The 18,621-nt window shown below is 35.4% G+C and overlaps 2 protein-coding genes across 4 annotated transcripts; both read right to left on the reverse strand.

Annotated features, from left to right (window-relative positions):
- Positions 1-653: 653 nt before the first annotated feature.
- LOC132196550 (uncharacterized) lies at positions 654-14,367 on the reverse strand. Of its 3 annotated transcripts, none has more exons than XM_059619291.1 (12): positions 14,298-14,367; positions 4,935-5,121; positions 4,718-4,880; positions 4,595-4,663; positions 4,334-4,542; positions 4,111-4,283; positions 3,899-4,049; positions 3,626-3,845; positions 3,293-3,573; positions 3,011-3,234; positions 1,713-1,791; positions 654-1,647 (listed from the first exon to the last, which is right to left on the reverse strand). In XM_059619291.1, the coding sequence occupies exons 6-12, from the start codon at positions 4,264-4,266 to the stop codon at positions 1,157-1,159; spliced, it is 1,602 nt and encodes a 533-aa protein (XP_059475274.1). In that variant the 5' UTR covers positions 4,267-4,283; positions 4,334-4,542; positions 4,595-4,663; positions 4,718-4,880; positions 4,935-5,121; positions 14,298-14,367; the 3' UTR covers positions 654-1,156. The 3 variants fall into 3 exon arrangements, with proteins under 3 accessions (XP_059475274.1, XP_059475272.1, XP_059475273.1); XM_059619289.1 differs by having other exon boundaries at positions 743-1,647; positions 4,111-4,289; XM_059619290.1 differs by lacking the exon at positions 4,718-4,880 and having other exon boundaries at positions 743-1,647; positions 4,111-4,289.
- Positions 14,368-16,277: 1,910 nt separating this feature from the next.
- Positions 16,278-18,453, reverse strand: LOC132198325 (uncharacterized). The gene is made up of 10 exons (XM_059622296.1): positions 18,405-18,453; positions 17,832-17,916; positions 17,575-17,643; positions 17,336-17,443; positions 17,137-17,229; positions 16,984-17,070; positions 16,891-16,930; positions 16,752-16,819; positions 16,583-16,697; positions 16,278-16,504 (listed from the first exon to the last, which is right to left on the reverse strand). The coding sequence occupies exons 2-10, from the start codon at positions 17,913-17,915 to the stop codon at positions 16,278-16,280; spliced, it is 891 nt and encodes a 296-aa protein (XP_059478279.1). The 5' UTR covers position 17,916; positions 18,405-18,453.
- Between the last annotated feature and the right edge of the window lie 168 nt (positions 18,454-18,621).

Consider the following 18,621-nt stretch of genomic DNA (forward strand, 5'->3'; position numbering starts at 1 on the left):
TCTCTCAGCCGCATATTCAAAGGCACGTCTGACCGTGAGTGCTCCATCTTCCTGCACCAAGCCCATCAAATTGGCACATTTTTCTTCTATTTTTAAAAAGAGTTGCACAGAATTATGTATCATCGCACCTGCGAGCATATCTACGACAGCAGTGTTCGGATCTGCCAACTTTTCATAAGCTCCATTCTCCAAAAGGCGAAGAGCAAAGTTTTCGTTATATTCGCAGGCTATTTCCAAAATCTGGTCGCTCGTAGAATAGTTCAATTCACTTTTTTCGTCTTCATTGAAAGTCACAAGGTTTGCTGCTGCTGTGGAAATTTGGAAAGATGAAATATCACTCCGTAAAAATTGTTCTAGATTTGATTTAGTAAGAATTTTTTTCAAGTATCTTTTCAGCCTTTCAAACAAATCCGAATTTTCTTCGCGACTAGAAGTAATTTTCATGTCAACAAACTTAAAGACTTGACGAAGTCCTTTTCCAAAAATATCAAAGAGCATTTCTTCTTCCTTTAACAAACAATCGACAAAATGCACAGCTGCGAGGAATTCGGCGAACGTTTGGTGAACAAACTGGGCGCGTCCGTTGCTGATTGTTACGATTCCATTGTTGTTTTTAATTTGCAAATCAACAGTTTTGTTGTCGCATAGAAAATCGACTGCAGCAATTTGTATTTCTTTTTTACAAGAAGGGAGTTTCGTTTTCAAATATTCACCTGCAAAATCGCTGCTGAGTGAAAATTGTAATTTTTTGTCTACAATCTTTTCATAGATTTCGTACAGGTCTTTGTAATCTGAATCACTGAGTTCAGCGATCATTTTCAGGTGAAGTGGGTTTCCCAGAATATCTTCCGAGCCTATTTGTCTATATAATTTGATCTGACTCGTGCACTCGTCATTAGATTTGTTTGAAAGCATCATCCAATATTCGATTATCTGCTCATTGTCTAAAGGCATAATTTCAACCTTGCAAACTTGGTTTTCTTTTCCGAGCTTTTCACGAATCTTGTCTTCCTCGTGCGGTCGTGTCGAAATCCATATTGGCACTTTTTTTCTCGTCGCTTCGGCAAACACTTCAAGGACTTCCTCTGGGTAAAAAGTGCAAATTTCGTCGAATCCGTCGAACATCAAGTACATGCTCTTGTTTTTGATGAGATTTTCAATTTCTTTCTCTCGGGTTCCGCTCGCTTGGGAAACAATCGAAGCAAGGGATGGGAGGTTTTTGCTTTCCTCTCTTTCCGTGCGAAAAAGGCTGCAGGTGTCTTGAAGAGATATAAAGACGCACGACTTTGATTTCATCTTTAAAATTTCTTTGCAGTTCATAAGACATCTCGCGCATCACTGTCGACTTTCCCGATCCTGGAAGCGAAGACAAAAGCCAAATCCCATTTTCTCTAATGTCATTGGATTCCAATAAAATTTCCCACTTCACTTCTTGCCCTGATTCGAACCCGTTTCCTTCGATACTGAATTTTGGCTTAATAAAATGTCTCTGCAGTTGTTGGAAAAATAAGAGTTGAGGCAAAGTTGATACCATCATCGCCTCATTCTTTTTATTCTCCATTTGTAAGTCGGCCAAGCTTTCTTGAAGACTCTTCTCACCTTTTATTTCCTTGCTCTCGAAAATCTTTAGGAAGTTTTGCAATAAAGCTGCAATTAATTCAAAAGTTTGATTAGTGGAAAAAATCAAATTAAAAACTGTCGTTCACACGCACCCGGATTTCGAAGGATGAACGCGAGCCATCCGTAGTGATTGGTTGCTCGCAAGAAATCATCTGGATTAAATGTGTTTGCCTAGAATTAAAATACAAAACGGTGTGAAAATTACGCCGAGTGTTAATAATTTTAATTTATACAAATAAAAATAGGTTTTCAATGTTTTCATCTAGTTCAGAATTTTTGTCTGGGTAATAAAAGGTCTGACAGTTCATTGGTCTGAAAGAGGGGTAAATATTTTCTTGATAAGGAGAGTAAATATTTTGATATTTAGGATTCATTTAGATCTGATTGCCCTCTCGAAAATTGAATAATCTACGAATTGCTTTTGCAGGAGTTTGAAAATAGATCCTTGTAAATGATAACAAAATATTTCTTCTTTTCTATGAAAGAATTCGTCGCCGACGTGCACCACAAATTAAAAAGAAATTATTTCACATCACAAAATAACCAATTTTTTTCATTCAAATAATTGTATTATTGTCAATATTTAAAAATTCATATATATTAATTCTCATGTAACAATATATTTTTCCCTATAGAAAATCAATCTGCTGAGCTTTTGAAACACAGTTGGTACCCTTCGGCTTCATGACTTCTTGGCCTTCATGCCAGTAACAAATAAATTATGTAGGAAATTTATTTTATCGAACTTTGTTCAGTTCTAGAAATATTAGACGATATTGCCGGCGCCGGTTAATTCGTAATTTTGAAACACTTTTCTCTTTCTCAACAGGGGCGATTTATTGCCTTGCTTTTGATAACAAAAAAAATTATTAAAAAAAAGTAGTTTGAAGATTTAATTTTTTTAATACTGTACGAAATGTGTCCAAATTATGATGAGAGGCTGCACTAAACAAATTTAACAAAACTCATGAATTCTATAGACAGCTTTTAAATCACCCCATTTTGTTCAAAGCAAACCTCCCCCTTTTTTACGGAAAATATCTTCAGTGCGTTCAGTGTCAATTAATTACCTTCATACAGTAGTAAGATATAAAATTTGGTAAAGATTTTATCTGGATGATAATGTTATAAAATAATTTGAACAAAATTTTTAAATTATCCTTTTTTTTCTAATTATAGTTTTACGATATGGATGCTTAAAAAATGATTATTGGGAGACGGCTCAATTTATAGTAATATTGGTAAAATATTTCAAATAATTAGTGCACTTGCTATTTAACTTAGTGCATTTTTCTTCTCATGAAAATTCATTGATCCTTAATAAAATATCTGTTTCAACTTATTCATATTACGTTACAGAAAATGCTAAATTTTAGAAAGTAATATTTACCGATCCTGCGCTGTCTTTGTCCTCGGATTTGGAATCAATGAGGAAAAACAGTTTAGGTTTTCCGATCCAATCTCCGTTTTTTGGCCCAAGCAATCTGTGGATCAATTGGCCGATTGGATATTTCTCGTTTTTATTGAGGCGAATGCAAACTTGTCCATCGTCTTGTTCGTCAACCTCGGCAAAAAAGAAGGCAGCGAAACACCCGTATTCAGTCCAAGATTTATCTGATATAAGCGCAAAAATTAAAAATTTTGAGAGGATAAATTTCTTTTTAATTTCAACCTGATTCATTGAAGTAGTATTTCAGTCCTGCTGCGTCGATTTTTACATTGATAGTTTCAAAACCAAGATTTCCAGTCAGAGCAGCGTCCAGTTCTCTAGTTACTTTATTTTCTTCCCCTTGGTGGAAAATTACTGCGCGTCTGCCTCTGAGGACCTTTTTTGAATTTGGATTAAACCAAGGAAAGTGAATCGACCGCGGCTTTTCCTCTTCTGGGATTCCTGGTGTGCCTATGGCGTCATTTTCAATTCTATCTGAAGAACCAGAAACACTTGCTATTGTCCTGCACAAATATCAGTTTATAAATATGAACGAAAAAATTACTGATAGAATACAAGTCGAGACGATTGAAAATGAATTTCCTGTCACAGGAAAAGAATTTGAATTCCGGCGTCTGTCTTTTGTCATCTATCGCCATCGAATCAAAGTGAATTCTGTACTGGATGCCGGTCAAAAATATTGAAAGTTCCTCATTTTGCTTCATCCTATTTAACTCGTTGCACAAAGCTGTGACAAGCCAAGTTCCGCTACATACACTCCTGTTTGACATTGTCGCTAAAATTATCAAAGAATAAACCAAGAGGTCTTCAATTTAGTTTTGCCAATACTTTCAACGGTTGAATAGAAGATGATCAGGTTGCGCATGTTCGGTTCGAAGGAAACTCTGCTCGAGTTTTGATTATTCGTCAGATTATTTTGTTGGTTTGCGTTTTTTTTATCCGGATTAAAGAGACGGTCCTCTAGGCCACCTCTGCACGGCTAAAATTAGTTTGATGTAATATAAATTTATTTTTAATTTCTGAGAAAAAATCATTTTTACCCCGAGGAAAACGTTTTTCAAGCTTTTTGGAAAAGTATTCTCAATTGATTTGAAGAGTTCATTTGTCGTGAACGTTTCGTATTCGTCCGGATCAGAGCTGCGATGAAAGTCGGTGTAAATCACTCCGTCCGCATTTCCGTGGGACAAAACGATCATCAAGAAAACATCTGGCTCTAAAACTGAATTTTTTGATAGAAAATCATTATTATCAATCAAAATTCACCTTCAGAGGCTCCAAAGAATGTCTTCAGTTTTTGTTCATCTTGAAGTAAAGCAAGAAGATCCTTCTTTTTTGGCGAACATTCGCGGAATGCGCAGTTTCTGTTTTGCTCAAAAGTTTTCCTCAAATTTTTAACGTCCTGCTCGTCACCAGGTCGTGGCCAGTTATCTTTCCCATTTTTGAAGTCGTAGTGCACGACGAGCACAAAAACGCTGTTATTTAAAATTTTAGTGGGGATGACGGAAAAAAGAGAATTCTTAATACTTGTCTGCATTTCCATTCCTTCAAAATGTCCCAATTCCGCGGTTCCTTGTGGATAACCTAGTTGAAAACCTAAACACAAAATGTTATCATTCATTAATTTACCCATTCAGAAAATAAACTTACCTTGTTCAACAATTGTGCTCAAGGAATTTTGGCTCGGCTCCCCAGCGGCTTCATTTGTGCTCAAGGGATTTTGGCTTGGCTCACCAAGTGGTATAATTCTGGTCTGCTTTTTCTTGTCCTTCCAAATATCCTAAATTCGCGGGTATTTGTGGGTTACTTAAACCTACACAAAAACATTTATCATTCATTAATTTACCCATTCAGAAAATAAACTTACCTTGTTCAACAATTGTGCTTAAGGAATTTCGGCTTGGCTTCCCAGCGGCACGGCGATTTCTTAGCCATACTCGCAGCATCCACAGTAATAATAATAATAATAATAATAATAATAAAACCAAAATGATACCAATAACACCAAAATTAGTGTCAAACATCTTGGGACGTTACATTCCAGCTAAAAGGACCTGCAAAAAATCGGAAATGGGTAAAAACTTTGTGTGACATAAATATATGCAGGCAAGGTAATAATTCTCTTATTTAAAAGAAATATTATGAAATAATTTAAATCTTTATTTTTCACCATTAATAGTAAAAATTAATTATAATTTTTTTTTAAAGCAACTTGGGGACAAACGCAATTTGACTTAAACCTGCTCTTTAATGAAATGCAGTTCGACTTCTAAAATATAGTGACCAGCTGGGCACAAAATAATGAGTATCAGTTTAGAATTCGCTCCAATATTTGCGCTTGAATGTTGACCAAAGATAAAATATGTGAAATTCCGATAAAGTCTCAGACTTGAGAAAAAGTTCTTGTCTCGAAAAATTGATGAAAACAATCAAAAAGCATATATAAGAAGTAGCCAAATTTAGTTTTAATCAAATTTTTAATTTAGTTAATAAATGAAAAGGTAGAAAAAGTCTAAATCGACTTTCAACATTAGACTTTTTAGGTAATTAATTTTTTTCAGAAAAGAAGCGAAATTTAGGAAGAAAAAAAGTCATTAGCAATTTTTCCAACATTTCAACGCCAGAGATCAATAACAATTGATACAATTTTGAAGAGGAAATTTCCAATCAACTGTACCTGCGCGAATAAATTTGCAGAAACCTGAGGTTCATTGTTACATGTGCAAACGTTTTTAATAATGTCGCGTTGCTGCAACGAAAAACATTTTTCCACGTGGAATGAAATGATAATAATTTAAAATCAGAAAATTGCAAAAACTGCGCCGAAATTAATAAGCTGTGTAATTTTTTAGAGTCGCCGTTATTGCCCCTAAATTCATTTGTCCTAAAACCAATATCTTCATTTGCCCTAAAATCAAATGCCCTAAAATGAAATGTCCTACATTTTTCACTCCAAATCCCCTAAAAAGTAGATGTCCTAAAAGCATTTGCCCTAAAAGTAAAAAAATCTTTGACAGCCCATTCTGAGCACTTCTAGTTAACTTATAATAAATTTTTGTCAACCTTCATCGATAGGGGAAAAGCAAAAGTGTATAAAAACTTATTATTCCATCTTTCATTGGAAAAATAGACTAAAAACAAAAACTAAACACTATTTTGGCCAATTCAAACAAGCTTTAAAATATATTTTTATTCTCTAAAATGCACAATAGAAAAAAATATTAAAAAGAATTAGTGGTTTGCTCGCAGAAATTATACAGAACTGGATATTTTGCAATGTTACAAAATTGATGAAGCTTTGTTTATTTTGGTTTATTTATCTCAATTTGTCTTTAACATTACGGAAATAATTAATAAATTTAACGTAAAAGTGCTTCTATTCACCTAAATCTTAAAAAATAATTCTATTAAAAAAAGTTCATAAGCATTTACTAAAAATTAAAATATAAATATATACTTAATAAAAAAATGTAAATTTCCACAGTGGACGCACATTTCGAAACGCCACCACTGGCTACGACAGCCATGATCATCTGCATTGTTTTTTTAAAGTCTGCCTCAGTTTTATATAGATTTGTATAATACTTTCCTGAAAATCGCCTAGAATAATGTAAGTACTTTTCGGGGAAATGATTTAGGACAAATGCATTTTCGGGTAAATGCATTTTATGGGAAATGAAAAAATAATTTAGGGGAAATAATTTTTGAAACATTTAGGAGGTTTGAAATGAGGGGCAACGCGGGTCTCCCATTTTTTAATCTTTGGATCGCGCTCATAGCAACAGACGGATTTACGTTCCGGCCAAACACTTTAAAGCACGGCAGGCTTAATATACTGGTTAACCTTGGACGCCTCAATTTTGTTAGACATTTTTGCTTCGCGAACGTTGGCCTGGTAGATATGAACCTTTTCAATTAAATTATTCTTTCTGAAAACCATAAGTTCGTAAATGAAATTAAAATCAAACTTGAGAGTTGAAGAAAGAAAGTCGATGCAAAAAAAAATTGGAGAAAATTATGCGAAAGTGCCGAAAAATATTTAATAATAAATATTTTGTAAGCTGCAGTTTTTAACGATAAATTTAAAAATGCATCCGAAAAACAGACGCGATTTGCGAAGAGGACCAACACTTTTGGTCGAAATTGCACTGCACGACAGACAAAAAGTGTCTTGCTTGCTTAAAAAGTCAAAGGTCCTCCATGTTAAAATGGTTGTTTGAAATTTGAAACGATTTTGAATTCATTAATTAAAATTATGCAGCTCAATGGAATTACATGCCCAACCTTCTTTTTTCTCGCAAACAAAATTAAAATATATGTTTTTTTGTGGGTTTCCCCTGCATAAGCCTCACGGTGCAAAAATGCCTTAAAGAGGATGAAAACACCTTAGGGCAGCATAATCCTCCACAAAAACTAATACTTTGGACCATAGGGATAATTTATATAACAAGAAAATTGGGGGTCACCCCGTAAATTTTTGAGAAAAACGCATTTGAAATTAACATGGCTCGCTTGTGAAAAATTTTCACTAAAATCATTTGATTGCAGTTTAAGTCAACAAAACTGCCTTTGGCAAGGGTTTGTGACCCACCAGCATATTCCTTGATAACCCTGCTACAAATGTGGCCCCAGAAAATTGGGGGTCACCCCGTAAATTTTTGAAAAAAGTTAAATTGAAGGTTGAAAAACGTCGTTTTTTGCATTTTTCACGTTCCCGAGACAATTAAGCTTATTTTTGAACACTTTGATTTTATTGATTTCAACTATCAAATATCATGATAGTGAATATTTTGGTTTCTACAATACCATTAAATTGAAAAAAATTCATATTGTCACGGTGTGACATAGCGGATGAGCTTGAGTCAGGTATTAGCGCACTGTCAGCAGTACAGCGTACTGGCGGACACGGGCCTTGCAGCCAGGGCAGTCGTACACCGACCGTACAGGCAGTCGTACACAGAGTCGCGCAGCAGCCATGCACCAGTAGAGTTGCACCTCACTGAGCAGTTGGACGAGAGTGTCCGACGAGACGCCGTCACCATGGCCGTCATCCAGTGAACCCACATGGACAGTCACCTGCGAGTCACCCACACTAGCAATTCCGACCTTAACCATTGTACCGTCCGGCGCTACACAATAAATCCATCCATAGTGTTATCCAGAACTCACGTACTACCATTTCTACCTTTACACCCTGTTACGAGGTCCTCTACTACTAGCACGGTGTCACTCACAACTACACAGAGGGCCTCGTGGCAACGTGGAGGCACACCGGCGAGATCTCCACGACCGGCGAGATGGGTGAGAATCGCGGCGAGATCCTCCAACCCCAACGTGGAGGCACCAACTCGAAGACCTCATGTCAAAGAAGAAGAAGCTAAAATGAAGACACGCGGACAGTAATTTTTTTAAAGTGCAACACAGTTTAAAATTTGGCGAAAATCAATGAACATTCGAAAATCAAGAAGACGAAAACAGCCCAGAAGTCCCAACCCACCCAGGCGACATCGAGACAGACTTCCAGAGACGAAAAACAACCCCCAACCCTAATGGCGTTCACCTACAACAAAATTCAGGTAAAATCAGAGCAACATAATTTAATTTAAAAATAATTTTGAACCCTTTAATTTCATGCAAATTAATTTAATTCCGAAAAAAAAGGAGGTACAGAAATTTAAATTTACAATGCGCAACTAAAATCTTCTAAATTTAAATTTTATTTATGTGCATTAATTTGAAAATCATGAAACGCTCTAAATAATTTAATTTTGGTCTAAAAAGCATAAATCAATTAATAATCAAAAATAACATAATCATTTGAGCAACACAAAACCTCCAACGCGTCAGGAAGTAAAATTTTTGCAACGCAAGCAACGACGACGACCTCACGGCAGGCGCGAGCAAAAATGTCTTAACGCAGCAATAATAGCGACTGCGCTCCAACTGGACACCTTTGTCACTAAATCGCAAAATCAACAAAAATCAAATAACCTAAAATGAATTAAATTTTTGAAAATCACTACCACGAATAATTTTATAAAGATAAAACAGGAAAATAATTAAGCAAACGACTCCTTAATTTATTTTATCAGAATGAGACTAAATAATCCAATAATCCCGACTGCAACAATTTTTTTTTAATTGCATCAACAACCGCAAACTGACTCTCTATAACAATTGGTGACTCTCCTATATAAAAAATAAATAAAAATTATAAAATCACAAATAAAAAATTGAAATAAATGCAAAAAATGTAAAAATAAAAATCAGAAAAACTGAAAACTATAAGTGACATTTAAAATTAACAAAATCATAAAAATAATAATGTCAAAATTAAAAATAATGAAAACTTTTACATGAAACAAATAATAAATTAATTAAAAATAATGCTGAATCATGTGAAATAAAATGAATGTTCCTTTCTTGGAATTAAAAAAGAGTGAAAACCAATAAAAAGTTAAAATCATATATTTGCTCCAAACTTCAAATCTTCAGCGCTCACAGATCCGCAATTTTTTTTAATAACCGCAACAATTATTTTTTCATACAAGAGCAAATAGCAAAATAGCTGATTGAAGGTAAAATCTTGAGGCATAAATTTAAATTTTCCCATCGCGAGATGCTTAACTCGTTCTTTATTTCATTATAGCAATGAGAATAGCAATTTTGCACTAAATAGTGCCCCGCGAACGTCAGCTAGTTCTTAGCTGGCACGGGTCAACAGATCCGTTGGAATTTTTATTTATCAACACAGCACTAACCGCTGACCAAGAAGGATCAAAAATCAGTATTTTGAAACAGACAATAAGCAGAAATAATTTCAACACAAGTAAACCATTGATTTTGTGGACTCATGATAAGCAGACTTAACAAAAAAGAAGTAGCAATAACCTCTTGCAAAATTAAAAACACGGAAACAGAAAAGTCACTTAAGCAAAAAAATTGAAAAATGAAATATCAGCTGACTAATTAACAACCACCAACAGTTTTTTTTGAAGAGCAACTGTTAAAACACAACGAAACAACGGCAAAAAAATTATAATAAAATCACGACACTCAATAATCACCAGCAACGCAACGGCTACAATTTTGAGGAATAAAGTAATCTACTAAAGCATTTAATAAATAGAACCTAATCAAATCAATTAACGACGACGACAGAGAATCAAATCATCGAGCATTAACAATGAATAACAAGAATAATACAAATGATATAATACAAATGAAAATGAAATAATCAATGACAATAATAATAAATGCAAACGAAGCGAAACAAATGAACAGAAGAGTAAGTATACGACATCAGCAATAATGCTCCGCATGCGACACCTTTGACGACGAAAAAATAGTACATCAGCGACCCGACTGGCCAACAAGCAGATTTGGTCAGGATTTAGTGGAAATAATAAAGCGAATTAATGAAATAATAATCCCCAAGTAAAACGAATAATGAAACGAGAAATAAACTCAAATATAGCAACTGGCTCTCTCATGTACTAGAAAGTTTTAAGATTAACCGCATCATCATAACTAAGAAACCAGAAAAAATAATTAAATTATAATTGCCAAAATATTTTGAAAAACAGCCGCATCAAATATTGAAAAATGAGAATTAAGTAAATGCTAATCGACGCTTTAACTACTGTCTTCACAACTCTCTATCATTCTGCTCTTAGAAGTTCTACTGTTAGAGACAAAATTGCAATATATAAGAAATCCGACTGACCGACGGACAAACAGAGGATCCTCAACCCCAAGGGAACTGCAAAATTTTCACGTAACCATACGCAAAATTGCGCAGTAAAATCAGAGTAATTCTACAGGGATGAGCTTCGCGCGCAAACACGCTCTGCCTTATAGAAAGTCTCCGCACCCTTACTACACCCTCCTTTATAGGGTAATATAGATATGAAATAATAAGCTTGGTCAGAGGGGATACAAGATTAAAATAACAAATAAATAAAAGGAAATAAATGAAAGAAACGTAAAGAAACAATAAAGCTTATTAATCGAGTTGCAACTTTTATCTCAACTTAAGAAAATTAATGATTAATAAATAGAATAAATGAAACGAAATAATTAAAATAAACTCATGAGTTAAGAGAATATAATATCCCCGATTTTGCGCTCCTTCAGAGTCAAATAAACGAAATGAAATGAGAAGAAACATTAATCTTGCAACAGTGCTTTCTTAAATATTGCACACAAAGAAACAGTATTCAAAGATCGTCGGATGAGGAATTTTTATTTAGCCGACAAACCACACCTTGAGAAATGAGAAGGTGATCAGTTTTAATTGTCAGCAACAATTTTTAGCCTTTAGTACTAAGCAACACTACGACCTGTAATTTTAAGTGAAATAGAAATACGCACACTCAGCACTCAGCACACTTATATGCACATCAGTTGTCAATATCCTGATTCCTGATAACCAATTTTTTCTTTTTCAGCTCAAATCAATGTAAGAACGGCTACAGTTTTTTTTACACAGAGAATTGTTGTTCCTTATTTAATGACGTAACGTAATTATTAATGATCAGCTTGAGCAACAATAATTTTTTCATGAGCAATTTGAGATCTGATAATTCTGTCTTTTAATAGTTTGCTCTGTTTTTAAGAATCTTGAATTTTTTAGTTTTTTTTTTATCACTTCAGCCGAATTCAAATTGACTCTCATTTTTTATTGTTTATTCAGCAATGTGTCTTTTCCGCCCACTCAGCACTTTTACCGTCTATTATGAGTTCACTAGAGACTTAATTGTTTTAATGTTTTCAGGACAGAAGATGACGCTGGTTTTTCTACCGGATGCACTATGATGGCACCGAGGGACATCGGATGCATCACCTGTACCCTGCAGAGTGTCTTTTACCTTGTCACATGCTCATTTTTTAACGTAATACAGACAGAGAGGCATTTTGATCGCGATTGTTTCTTAGCTTTGTTTTTTTTACCACAGTTTACCAATTCTTTGACTTTTGATTTCGAGACAGAGTAGTTTCATTGGAATATTCCCCGACAATAGGTTAGTAGCTTTTGAGAGAACGCTAGCTAATTACTTCATTAGTAAATGATTGCATCGATCCTGAACACACGCGCAACGTCTAGATTTCGACAGAGTAATAATGGATTAGTTTTTTTTTGCCATACTGAACCCTGACTAGCATACCTATACTGTTTAGCGCATCCTTGCCACATTAATTTTTCCCCAGTAATTGCGACGAGTTTTTATTTTTTGTTTTTTTTCTCATCCTACCTCCACACATCACACACGAATTGCAGTATTTTCTTTTCCGCAAAGCATCCGACGGTTTTGGCTGGCCGTCAGGTAGGCTACGATTCGCAATCTCCACATTCGCCACCGCACCATATTCGCCATACCGCCTCAAACGCCACCTCCGACACCGCCACCTCCGCCTCCGCATCACCTACATCACTTGCCGATGGTTGGCCTTAGCTAGAGGGAGCCGCGCGGTGGGGTGGTACTGCCTCATCTCAATCATTTTCCACTCATTACTTTTTTTTATGTTTTTTTTCCTCCCCCTTTCTTTTGCTTTAGAACACGAGTAATTATCCTTCGTTTTTTTTTTCTTTTTGTGGCAGAATTTTCTTTTTTGAGCTTTGAGTTTTCACGTTAACTGCTTTTGTTAGGTTGCATTGAACAGGTTGGTTTTTTTTCTTTTTGCACAGGGTTTCCGCCTTTAGTTTTTTTTTTTCAGTGGTGTTTTGCCTCTACCACAGGACGTTCAGGTAGTTTTTTTTTCTCAGAGACAGCGTTCAGTAATTTTTTTTTCTCAGTTTTTTTTTCTTTTATACCCCCGGACATGTCACGGTGTGACATAGCGGATGAGCTTGAGTCAGGTATTAGCGCACTGTCAGCAGTACAGCGTACTGGCGGACACGGGCCTTGCAGCCAGGGCAGTCGTACACCGACCGTACAGGCAGTCGTACACAGAGTCGCGCAGCAGCCATGCACCAGTAGAGTTGCACCTCACTGAGCAGTTGGACGAGAGTGTCCGACGAGACGCCGTCACCATGGCCGTCATCCAGTGAACCCACATGGACAGTCACCTGCGAGTCACCCACACTAGCAATTCCGACCTTAACCATTGTACCGTCCGGCGCTACACAATAAATCCATCCATAGTGTTATCCAGAACTCACGTACTACCATTTCTACCTTTACACCCTGTTACGAGGTCCTCTACTACTAGCACGGTGTCACTCACAACTACACAGAGGGCCTCGTGACAATATTTTTGAAAATCCAATATGGCCGTCTGAGATACACAAGGGTTTACTAAAACTGATGCCAAATTAATTAGGGTGCAGATTTTTTAATTTTCTCGGTGGGAGGTTGGAGCTAATGAACCAGTGTATCTTTTCTTAATGGTAACCAAGTTTCTAGGTCAAAGGTCATTGACCCTGGCAAAAGGTCAAAATCTTAAGTTTTTTACCCCTTTGAGATAGGCAACCTGACAAAAAATCCGAGATAGCCAAAAGATGCGGCATGTCATTTTGCGTCAGTGTGCAAATTTTCAGAATTTTTGAACTAGCGGTTTTGAAAATATAAATGATTTTTAAATAGCGTTCCAACGACTGAAAATGGTCTCTTCGGATGAGTTAAAAATTAGAAAATGTGGTTTTTTTCATCATATTTCAAACCAATTGAGTAGGTTTTATTGTATTATAAATAGATTTGAAGGATTTGAAAAAAATTTGCAAGGAGTTTTCATCTACTTTAAGCTTTAATAGGAGTCCATTGTGGGGAGGCAAATGTGGCTCCGAGATGCGGCCCATGTTATAATATGCGAGCCCAGATTCTCACAGGACCTGATAGTGCCGGTTGTCCTTCCCAGCCGATTAAAGAGAATGAAAAATTGAATACAATTTTGGCGGAGCGGAATTTTTTACTCCCCCAAAATTCTCAGGCTTGCGGAAATTTCAAATTTTTCTAAAAATCGATTAAAAAAATTAATTACTTACAAAAGGAGAAAAATTGAATCAATTTGAATTTTTAGTTTCAGTAAATATTGAAGCAAAAAGATGAAAATCATAAGGAGCTGTGAAAAAGTGTAATCCAAGAGCTAGACTTATTAAATTAATTAAACATTTTTCAGAAAAGAGCACATTTTTGCGGGAAAAAACAAGTTTTTCAAAAAGCCGCATCGACAATTTGTTGAATTCAAGAAAAAAAAGACCAGCACCACGAATGTATACATAATTTTATACCTGAGAATCAATGCAAATTGGGCGAAAAGTGAAAGTCGCGGCAGAAAAAACTCGTCCGCTCAACCTCCGGCGCAAGACTAACCAAGCGGTCCGTATTCTGCTAAAGCGCCCACCTGCGACCTGAGCACTCAGATGGAAGGGGAATTTCATATAGACTTTATAATAAATCAAGTCGAGTTGCAACGAACGAAAAGCATGTTTCCCATCTCAGACGAACAAAAGTAAATTTGCATTCTCAAAAATTACATATTTAATATTTTTTTCCCGTAAGATTTTCTTTGTTATAAATTTTTTTATGAATTTCAAATTTATTTGTTGGATAAAAGATATAGAAAAAAAATGCAAATTTTGAATTTGGTTAGGTTTGAACTGCTTCAGCAATAAAGATCAAAATCGTGTCAATCTATTACTGATTGAAAATAAGCATTTGGAGTTGTGAAAATATATCGCTGTGAATTTAATTTTCATTAAAAACATGAAAAATTTCCAATTTCAAGGATTTGCATTATGTATTTTTGATTATAATTTTTCAAGATATCCGACAGTGGCAAAAAAATATGGTTTTTCTTGCACATGTTTTGATATTAATGTTGGTCAGAGTGATTTGTGGCGAGGAGTGAAAAAATTCTGCTCCGTGTGATTAACTTCTCTGGGATGGGAAAATTGTTTTCGAGGTCACGTTGGTTCCTGCAAAGTCTAGTGTCTTATAAGCTGTCCTAAATACAAAGCTAAAGAAACATTTCTGAAATATCTCGAGATTATGAGAAGCAGAGGCGCAGGTCGATTTGCTTTTTTTACCATAAAAAGGAAACCACATAAGTCTGAAAGTGGAGCCAAATTTGGAAATGAAAGGATAACTTTAAAAAGGTATCTTAAAGGTTTCGGAAAGGTTTAAAATCTCTCTGAATGGCTTCGGAAAGACAAGTTAAATGTTTCAGAAATGCTACGGACAGGAAAGAAATTTTACTTGAGAAATTGAGTGGAAATTTTTCTTTGAATGGTCAGGAATTATTGAAACTTTCATTTAGGCAAAATTTCATTGCAGTTTTTTTATTCCAACACATTAAATTTAAGTCCGAACTAAGCTTCGGCCGCGCATTAAATAAAGAAATATGCAGAGAGCAGTGGCGACGAATGAATGCAATGCAATTTCCACGAAAAAAAAATCTTTTACCTGAAAAACCAAAGGCACGTTTTATTCTAAACAGCCACACTTTTGACAAGGGGATCAACCGATTTGAATGAAATTCGGCAGGTTGGTTGCTCTGAGGTTTTAGACAAATATTTTTTAAGAATTTTTGAAAATTCCCAAAATTGCCTACTTTTCAGGGGTTTAAAGTTGCTGATTTTTATAAAAAAAAAAGGTGTTTTCGAAAATAAAATACATCTCATCTCCTGGTGCAAATAGCACGTATGGGTTTATTAGCAAATTTGCAGGGAATTAGACGACCTACAACTTTGCCATAGTGACCAAGGTCAAAGGTCAAATGTAAAGGTCACTTGTGTTTAGCTCTATTTTTCCAGTCGCTATTAAAAGTAGCAGGGCAATAAATTATTTTGATTCCCAATTAGCCAAAAGTTGCTCCAGTTAGAAATAAACAACATATTAAAAATTGGTGATTTGGTGACATTTAATTTTATTGTTTTTTAGATATTCCGGATCAAAGGGAAAAATATGTGGTTTTCCCGAGAATTTCATGTGTGGAAAATTCACTTTCAGCCTCTATAACGTTTTTCCTGTTCGAGTTATGACATAAAATGATTGCCTTGTTCTGTCAGACCATGTATCGCACATTGTGAACAGATCAAAAAAGGTCGTTGACCCTTGGTGACCTGTGACATTTTTTGAACTTTTATTTTCAAAAAATATATAAACCTTATACAAATCGGAAATTGTTTGCAAGTGATACGCTTATATATTTCACAACGGATTTTATTTAAAAATGGGAATATAATTTTTGTGATACAGCAGATCGCTGGTCAATTACATTCCCTCGGAAGTTCGCAAATAAAATACATATTCAAACTGCACAACCCGTCGTTCAATTTTTCGGTGGAGCCACTCGAGAAATAGACGCAGCCCTTATGTTTTTTATCGTTGCCTCTCCACAAAGTGCTGTTTCGCGGCAGCTTCGAGCCGTCGTGCCAACGAAAGTCGGATTTTTTGCCACTCCCGAAATTCTTGGCCGACAACCACCAATAAGTTCCTGAAATCAGATTGATTTCAAGAATCTTGCAACTCAAAAAACACGAATCAAATTTTTGCAAATTTTGGTTCCACTTACCATTCTTCATTTTCTTTGCTTCTGCCCAGGTCACCTTCAGGTCGGTTTCGTTCCTGATTGTGGCCAGGTGGAGGTTCATCCCCCTGCAAGTTTCGTCGGCCACACTCCAGTTCACCTTCCAAAAGCGATTTCAGTCAGATTTAGATACACAAAAAGGGTAATCACTCGCTTGAGTTGGATATGAGAAAAAATATTTCTTTCTGTTGGGCAATTGACGACTCAACGCTGAATGCGAGTCTGCAAATATTTTTCAGATGGGGTCAATTTTAATTAACTGACACTCTATATCAACTAATATAATATCTTACCTGCAATATAGCATTGGACCGACAAATTTAATTTCAAAAGCTGGAAAACCACAAATTAATTTAAATTGAAAAAGTATAATATATGTATTTTACTTTTTCTTGGCGTTCTACGAGTTGCTCCTGACTAGAGACACTTGCGTTTCCACTTCCCTTCAGCGAATCGATTACTTTGATCGCTTTCTAAAATTCAAATCAATTTTTTAAATTGCATCAATGAGATAAGAGAGAAAAAATTAATAACCACACCTGATTGAGAAATTGAGCGAACTCGGTTTTCTCCTTTGCAAAAGTGAACATCTTCTTCTCCAACTTGGCGATCCTATTTTCCGTTTTCCAAACCTCAAATTTAATTCCACGTCATTTCCCATTTATACTTGTTGCTTCTTCGAATTAATTACGCAAGAATCGCGCGTCTTCGCGAACATTTAAATTCAATTTGTTATACTTTGGAATTGAAAGCCAGTTTTCCTGTCAGGGCGATGGTGTTGTTGGTGATGGTCGGTGCCGTCTGCTGTTGCTTCAGAGCTTTCAACTCGTCCGCCACTTTGTCCACCTGTTCCCCCAAATAGTTTCAGAACTTTCTTTTTAAAATCTTGTAATTTTCTCGCAAATTTGTATTAAAAATGTAACTTAATAATTTACTTTTTCGAGCAACTGTTTGATAAGCACGTCTGAAAATCTCACTTGCGTGGTCAAAGCTTGGACTTGCTGCTGCAGCAACTCCTCAGACCAAATTGATCCATTGGACAGGACCTTTTTAAAATGCGAACACCAAATTAATAAGAAAAAAATTGCAATTTAATACAGAAATATTTTTTATCTCTACAAAAATTAGCAGGATTTCTGCAAGTGGGGAAAAGTAAAGATTTTTTTTCTTTTATAAATTACTTTTTGTTTTATTTAATTAAGAGGTATATATTAATTATATTATTGAAACTCACGTCGATTTGCTCTGCGTGGAGCTCGTTGATGGCGGCGAGGAGCCCCAGCAGCACCAAACACAAGCGACCTTTCGCCTTTTTCATCCTTTCAGAGTGAATTTGTAATTTTTTCTTTAGTAAATCTCGAGTGTTTTTATGTCACTTAAATTTTGAATGAATATAAAGCCACACTTCAATCGCAACTATAATTAAAAGTTGGCAAAAACAAGCGATATATTTTGGTTGATTTTTAAATCAATCTTAACTTGATCAGAAATTTTTTTAATATCCAAATATTATTTCTAAGTTAATATCGGTTCCGACAATTCTCTGTAATGAGACATTATAATTTAGTGAGTGGAATTTCTTGCCGCGTGGTTAATCAGACAAGAAGAATTTGAAAATTCAATTTAAATGCCAAAGGGATGCCAGTGGATGTTAAATGTATCTAAAAAAAAAAACGACTGTATAATGCTGTCCATCACTTTAATTTGACCTGGATAGTAAAAAACTTGGAATAAGTGTTACTTATTTGAAACCCCTTTTCCTGTTAAATAAACAAATACGTGTTTTGGACCCATTTAGCGAACTTACAGCGATAATATTGTGTGATTTTTCAGCGGAATATATGAGAGCGCATCAAACGTGCTGCTGTTTGAAAATGCTGAAAGCGGAAGTCGCCCCTCCGTTTAGCATCTGAAAACCATAGAGCAAAAAAGGAAAAAGACATAACGAATGCAATAAATTCTCCCTGATCAAAACGGAATTGTCAAACAAATCTGCCCCTTAAACAATAATTATAAAGCAAATA

Source organism: Neocloeon triangulifer, unplaced genomic scaffold (assembly GCF_031216515.1).
Source record: "Neocloeon triangulifer isolate White Clay Creek 2 clone unplaced genomic scaffold, ASM3121651v1 ptg000012l, whole genome shotgun sequence".
NCBI lineage: Eukaryota > Metazoa > Arthropoda > Insecta > Ephemeroptera > Baetidae > Neocloeon > Neocloeon triangulifer.